Raw genomic sequence first — 7871 nt, forward strand, 5'->3', positions numbered from 1 at the left:
TGTTCCTTATGGATTTTCTACAACTCTGCCCTAATGTGTTGGCAGTGTAGCTCCTGGGGGAGGTTAAAAAAAACAGCCAATTGAAGGAAAAAAATGCCATTAGGGAATTGGGAAGAAATGTTCTGATCAAGCAGAGCTCCAGGAGATCTCAGAAATTTGTGATACACTACCAGCAAACTTTATTCTGATACTTGATCTCCTCTCAGTCAAGCTCTCACTTGCTTCTTCCTCAGATCTGTCCTCAGGACAGATTCCACTGTGGCTTCCTGGATCACCCACCATCAATTCAAAGCAACAGGAAGGCTTCCAAGGACCCTCACCCGAAGTGCAGTACACAGCATGTCAAAGAGGGAACCAATCCATCTGCCCAAACCTTGATGAATATTTGTCCAACACTTTCCCCTACCACATTTAGATGTACTGTCAATGCTTTGGGTTTATATTAAAACCAATACTTCAGAAGCAATGAACAGCCCAGCAACAAAAGACAGACGCACTACCTGATGTCGTTTTGATGGGTTCCTACACCTTCGTTACATTGGATACTTTCTCATTTGTTGCTTGCATCTCCATAAATTTAAAAACTGCACAAAAGTGCACATTTGCTCAGGATTCAAAGTAATCATGGACCAGAATGTTTATCAAAATGAATTACAAGTTTTTATACTCAATTAGCAACAAGATGGGTAGAGGTTTAAGACACTTTAATTGAGAATTAAACTATATTCAATACATTATGTTCAAGTTCTGACTTGTACATTAGATTCAAACAATGATAAACAGCTGTGTGCATATCACAAGCAATTAAATCATGACTGCTCTGTGGTACAATTAAATTTCAAGAAAAAGTTGTATGGAATAATTTTAATACATTTTTTTTTACACAAGTTTCCCCAAAAGTAAATGGGCATTTAGTCAACTGCACATAAATAGCGCAGGACAACTCAGCAGACCATATAATGCCCCCTCTCGAATATACACTTGCACTCAGTAACACAAAGTACTAATCTTGTGCCCTTAGAAGCTCATTAACAGCCAAGAGGAGAACTTTTTGCCAAATTCTCATTAGTAGAGAAGCAAGCTAATTTTGGGGTAACCAACAGCTTAAGCCATCTTCCACAACTTTAAGAGAATTAGAATGCAAACTTCAGTCATGAAAGCTTACAATAGTTTAAAAAATTATTTATTTTCAGAAGTAAAAAAATTATGTAGTTATTTTATTTTGGCTTTTGCTTTAGGAACTGAAAAGATTAAAAATAGAATCTTGAGTGAATAATGTAAACATTTCCATTCTCCAAGTTGCTGAATACATATGATTGCACTTGATGTGGTCTGAGGCTCATCATTCAGATTCCAAATTTACATCCACTCTACAGATTGGGCAAGTTGAATGTCCCTACAGGAGAAAGGGGACAATTAACTTATTTTTGCAATTTAATGCTGATAAAAGCTAAAGCAAAAATTCCCAAACTAACATGCAGTGTTTATAGGTGAAATTTCAGATTTTGTCCTGTACCAAAACTGAAAGACAAAGTGTACAGTATATCTGCTCAGGAAAAAAAAGTACATAATGTTGCTATGAGGAAGGTAGAAAGACTGCCTTTCTTGGGAGGAGAGTCAGTAAACAAATGACATACACCAAGAATCTGAAAATCTTATTCAATAACAGAAGAATGCAACAGGACAGATTGGTTTTTTTTAAAACAAAATACCCTAGTTACAGTGGAACCCTGTTATAATGTGATAGTTGGGGTCCAAAAAAATGGCGAAAAAAGCAGGGTTGCGCTAAATCCAAGTAATGTACATAATGTACACAAATCAAGGCACCACCTACCTCATCAATGCAATGAATTCCCCAAGATAAACATGACATTGATCATTCAGACGTGCCACTTCTAGATGTCCGCTGCGCCACAGGGTGGCCTTCCCTGGTACTGCAACTTTTAAAACGGGCGCACTTCACGTTCCATCTCAAAGAATGGAACATTAAGGGGTCCAATATCCGAATTCGCATTAAATCAGGGCACATTAAAACCGGGGTTCTACTGTATTTGTTAATTAAATGCCTTGAACAAAATAAGTATTATGTTTTAGCTGAAATTTGTGTCCTCCACACTCCAAGGGAAGCATTTACTCCCAATCAAAACTAATAAAATCAGAAATTGGTTTAATCACTGCCCTCCAGATGTTGGTTTGTGATATGATCTTTGAACTATTTCCAGAATAACCCTGCAAAGTGTTTATTCCCTTATTTTGAAGGAGTACTAAAATGCATTTTGAATTTACAATTCATACCTTTAACCAACGGTCAATACATCGGCTATGATAATCATGAAGGCAGGGCAAGATCCTCAACTTTTCTCCTGAAGAATAGTCATTGAAGCAAATATGACACCTGAGATTAGAAATCATGTGCATTACAAAGTGTTTTCCAAATGACCAGCCAAAAGGCAAGAAAACTTGAAATTAGATGCCTTTGCAGATGTTCAAACATTGGACACAAAGTATGCGTTAAATGTGGCAGTTTTGGGCTGAAATAGCAATTCTGTCATTTTGATTTTATGTGCAAGTTCCCAAAATGGTACAGGTTAACATGCCCAATATTGAAACAAATGTTGCCTACAAACTTAGAAAATAGATGTACAGCACAGAATTGGAGCCTTCAGCCCCACCTCATTTGCCCATCTTGAGACTCATTTGCACCAATTCCATTGGGCTGCATCCCTCTGCCTTCAAAATTGTCCAGAACAAGCTGTTGGAGGGGAACTACACAAATGAAAAACCTATCCCCCACATCTCCTTAAATGTCTCCTCTGCTAAGAAGCAATCAACTATTCCATCTAGGCCCCTCAATAGTTAAAACTACAAGGTCACCTCCAAGCCTCCTATGTTCCAGTAGGAGTTTGTATTATATTTTCTAAGGCAATTTGGAGTGTCTAAAAGTAGCAGCCAATATGGATCTGTTGCAAGTGTCAAGAATAACCTTGGAACAAAGATTTTTGCATAGTGGGATCGTTAAAACACGACCAAAGTTCAAAATAAATAGACAACCACCAAATGGCACCTGCCGCAAGTAACACTGGCAGAAAATACAGATGTATACATGGCAAAAGAGCAAATAATTTTGTTCCACACATGCAAGGGCTGGAGACCAAAGCACACATATCAGATCATTAACAAAATTTCAAAGAAGAGATAAGGCCACCCATGATGGATTGATGTCCCAAATGCAATCCTCTCCACATCAACTTGATAACTAAGGCAGCATCTTGGTAAGCAGCTTTTGCACTCGTATCCAAAGCCTCCACATCCTTCGGTAATGGGACAATCAGAATTGCCCAGTACTCAATGATATCTAAATAATTTCTAGGATATGACATAATACCCCATCTAATGATGCAAAGTGTACCATATCCTTCTTTACCAACCTATCTATTTGTACGGTGGGAAGCACTGTTAGTGCAATACTGTTACGGTGCCAGAGATCGGTTTCAAATCCTGCACTCTAAGGAGTTTGTATGTTCTCCCCATGTCTGTGTGGGTTTTCCCCAGGGGCTCTGGTTTCCTCCCACTGTTCGAGACGTACTGGGGGGGGGGGGGGGGCGTGTAGGTTAACTGGGTATATTAGGCAGCACAGATTTGTAGACTGAAGTGGCCTGTTACCATGCTACATGTTTAAATTTTTTTTTAATTGAAAATTAAAAACATGGTTGACTAGGTCCCCTAGATCTCTCTGTACATCAATGCTGCAAGGGTCCTGCTATTATATATTTCTCTTGCATTTGACCTCCTGAAGTGCACCACTCACTTGCTCAGATTAAACCACATCTGTCCTCAGCTCACATCTGTAACTGTTCCGTTGCATTTATCACTGATTGGTTCTCTGCAAACCCATCCTTTTTGTGCATCTTCATTTCACAAAACAGAACCCAAAGGGCCAAATTTAGAGCAATGGGGGAGAATAGGCATGCCAACGTGGCCTGTTTCTGCTCCGTAAATGGTTATATGTATAGGTTGACAAGTATGGCAGCAGATCCTGACAGCAGAGACAAGGTGTAGAGTGCCGTCATTTATTAATTCAGACACAAATAGAGTGCAAAGGGCAAACTAAATTCGCGATCCCCAGTTCTAGTACTACATGGAGGAAAGATGAAATGGCATTTAAAAGGGCATAGAGGATATTCAAGGATCTTTGCAGGAATGGAAAACAAACTGTTATATTTTAAAGCAAAAATAGTGGATAAGGTTTTTCAAAATTAATACTTAGAACCACAAGTGCAGAGCTGCAGACTCAAAAGGCAAGATGGATTGAAATGCACTTTGCAAATAGATTTTCCCAATCTACAAATTCTTCTTCTCTGTCCTTCACTGCCCCCCCCCCCCCCCTGCCAATGGTAACTGGTGATTAACCCAGAAGCTTACTTACTGTGTCTTTTCCGCAGCGCATTTTGGGTCAAAAATCTTTATAGGCAATCGGTTAATCTGAGAACTGCTGAGTTTTTTCTGTGCAACAGCTGAACCCTGGATTTCTTCAAACACTAGCAAATCCTGGTTAAAGATTCCCAAAATAAGAGAATTAAGTCTTGGGTTTGAATTTAAATACATTTCTTAATGGAACAAAAACTCACCTCGTAGTCATTGCCATTATTTGCTTCTTCATTTAAGTACATTGAGGTAGTTTGTCGGCTGTGCCATCTGGTTCTCCTACTTCTGCCTAAGACAGTAATTGTTTAGTTTACTTGGAGGACATGCATGGAAGTTGTACAATTTAAAAGTCCATCTTAGTGAATCAATACTGGGTGTTTCTGCTCGTTTCAAGGGAGTGCACATTCTACTGCGCATCAACACCACCTGGTCACCAAATCAGGAAAGAGTGATCAGTAGTGGAAGACAGTTGGACCCTTGCAGCCCAAAATGCAACACTTTGTATTTTTAATTTATTTTGCTCAATTTTTTTGCCAGTTTCTTGAATTCCAGATACCAGGGGATTTGCTGTATTTCTTCTATTCCCATCCTTGTCCACTGGTATACTGAAAGTCAGAGTTATGATCACACACTGAGATGTGTCACCTGACTAATACAAGATCTCGTATGGCCTGTCCTCCTGTCAGCTTGTCCACATACGGTGTCAGGAATCCTTCTTGGACACCTGACAAATTCTGCCCCTTTTATCCTTCACAGGTAAGAAGGTACCAGTCAATATTAATATAGTTAAAACCTCCCATAATAACCTGTTACTTTTAATCCATTCCAAAATCTGCCTATTTATCTGCTCCTCAATGTCCTACAGGCTATTTGGGGAACCTACAGACTCACTCTTCCCGTTCTGACTTCCACCCACTCAGTAGACAATCCCTCCACAACGAACTCCCTTTCTGCATCCTTGATTAGTAATAGCTCCCTTCCTATACCTTTTGAAATATCTAAACCCCTGACCTTACCTCAGCCAAGTCTCCAACAGTCAGAGCATCATAACTGCACATACTAATCCATGCTCCAAGTTCATCTTCCTTATTCTTAATACTTCTTACATTGAAATTAACATTTCAATCCTTCCAGTTGACTACATTTATGCTCCCTCCACTGCCTTTAATTCTTCCCAAACTCATTGCACATCACATCAACCTTTCCACCATCTGCTCAATTATCTGCCCTATTATTCTGGTTCCCATTCCATCAGGATATTGGTCCCCTTCCAACTTAAGGTAACTGGTCTTTTGTTAAAAAAAATACAGGCTGTACTTTCCCCAGAAGATCATGATCCAGAAACTAATTATCCTATTCTTACCCTTGCATGGCTCAGGCAGCAATTTTGAGATTACAACCCTTGAGGTCATGTCTTTCAGCTTCCTACCTAGCTCACTATATTTTGTATGTTATGCAGTACTGAACAAGATTTACCAGGAGTCAAGGAACACAAGAAATATCAACTGGCAGGCCACATACCAACCCTTCAGCATTTGAAGGGTCAAACAGACTCCTTTTACTCCATTTCCTAGTTCCAGGAACAAGTCTCAGACCAAAATATTCATGAGTTCTTGCCACAGTTGGTCTTAGCTTACCATAGTATCTTTGTCTTTTAGCTTGTCACTCAAGTTTCCAGCATTTTCTCCCCCCAGACTTCTAGCAGATGCAGTACTTTAATTTTTAAAAAACTGAATGCTGGACATTTGCACTTAAATCCAAAATCTCAATTGAAAATTTAGCAGATCGAGCATTATGGCTCACGACTTGCTGTTACCTGGTTAAATGGGTTGAAAGCCATCCGGTTGAGAATATAGACAAGTCAAAAATAGATCCAAAGCAATTTGAAATTATCTACTTTGTACAGTTAAAGGGCAAAAAATTAGAAGTAACATGAGGGGGAACTTCTTCTCAGAGTGGTAGCTGTGTGGAATGTGCTTCTGGGAGAAGTAGTGGTAGCAGGCTCAATTTTGTCATTTGAGGAAAAATTGGATAGGTATATGGATGGGAGGGGAATGCAGGATTATGGGCAGGGTGGGACTAGAGGCGAGCACTTAGTTTGGTGCGGACTAGAAGGGCAAAAATGGCCTGTTTCCATGCTGTAATAGTTATATGGTTAACAAGCATATTTTTTAAATGGAGGTATTGGTCATTACAATTTGGAAAGACCTCCTCCCCCCACCTCCCAGTATCCGGATTAGGGGAATTGCCCTAGAGGTTCTTCTGTTCAATGCACAGACTTTGGACATCAAAGACTTCAATTATGCCAGTTTCCTGCACCAATATAGAAGATCAGCCATGACCAAAGCAAGCTCAAAGGGGTCTGCTCTTTGTATTCCCATTGTCTACATCTATCAATACATCTCTAAAAATTAACATTTATAAATCTGTGGAAACAATTCTCACCATTTGTGTCAAAAAATCTTTCCAAGTCATGTAGTACAGGATCAATTGGCTCCGAAGACAGCATACCATTTCTGCGCTGATACTCCCTGCATCCAGGCTTTCCACAGTACCCAATCTCTGAAGATGTCAACAGATCATATTCACCACAGCCAGGCAACCCACAGAACACGGGGAAGGAGTTTTCCCTCATCTGTGTTGAGCATAAAGTAAACAATCATTTGCACTCATCGACAGTCATATCTTACTCAAGATTCAAATAATCTAGTTGCTGTGATTATACCACTCACTAGTCATCGGTTTCTATATTTCATTTCTCAGAACTTGAGGGACTGATTAAAGATACCAGTTCCAATTTGCATACCAGAACCACAATGTGGGAAAAGTAAACAAAAATAAACTATTTTGTCAGCAAGCCACATACAAAAAAGATAAACTAGAAAGCAATCAAGTAAAATTGGGGTGGCACAGTTAGCGTAGATGTTAGTACAAAGCTGTGATTGGGACTGGGGTTTGAATCCCTCACTGCAAAAAGTTTGTATGTTCTCCCTGTGTCCGCATGGGTTTCCTCTGGGTGCTCTGGTGTCCTCCTACTCTTTAAAATGTACATGGGGTTGGTTGTGTAGGTTAAATGGGCAATAGGAGCTCCTGGTTCAAGACCTGTTACATGCTGTATGTCAAAATATAAAAATCTGAATTGAAATTAATTTTTCTGAAATCAGGAATATTGTGTCACAAGAAAATTTGAACGTATTAGACTCAACATGCATACAATTGTGCAGTACATGTTGAACTGCTATCCAGTGTTACGAGCCCAAAGGACCCCAAAACCCAGCAGCAATAGATATTCACCAAGACAAGTGGTTTTTAAAACAAAAGTTATTTTTAATCAACTTTAAACATGAAAACAGAATCAAATTTTAACTTCTCATACTTAACTAACCTCCTTCTAATTCTAAGCATATGTGTATGATGTGTGTGTAAATTTAAGTTCTTTGGTTCAC

At 39.3% G+C, this 7871-nt stretch overlaps 1 protein-coding gene across 2 annotated transcripts in view; it reads right to left on the bottom strand.

The window, feature by feature from the left end:
- Positions 1 to 687: 687 nt before the first annotated feature.
- Positions 688 to 7871, bottom strand: part of LOC138748370 (uncharacterized) — a 32673-nt gene continuing 25489 nt past the window's right edge. For both annotated transcript variants that reach the window (XM_069908453.1, XM_069908454.1), the window contains 5 exons: positions 6871 to 7060; positions 4629 to 4714; positions 4427 to 4548; positions 2296 to 2395; positions 688 to 1396 (listed from right to left, as the gene is read on the bottom strand). In XM_069908453.1, coding sequence (XP_069764554.1) covers positions 1343 to 1396; positions 2296 to 2395; positions 4427 to 4548; positions 4629 to 4714; positions 6871 to 7060 — 552 coding nt within the window. In that variant the 3' untranslated portion in view covers positions 688 to 1342. The remainder of the gene's footprint in view (positions 1397 to 2295; positions 2396 to 4426; positions 4549 to 4628; positions 4715 to 6870; positions 7061 to 7871) is intronic.

This window comes from Narcine bancroftii, chromosome 13, assembly GCF_036971445.1.
Source record: "Narcine bancroftii isolate sNarBan1 chromosome 13, sNarBan1.hap1, whole genome shotgun sequence".
Lineage (NCBI taxonomy): Eukaryota > Metazoa > Chordata > Chondrichthyes > Torpediniformes > Narcinidae > Narcine > Narcine bancroftii.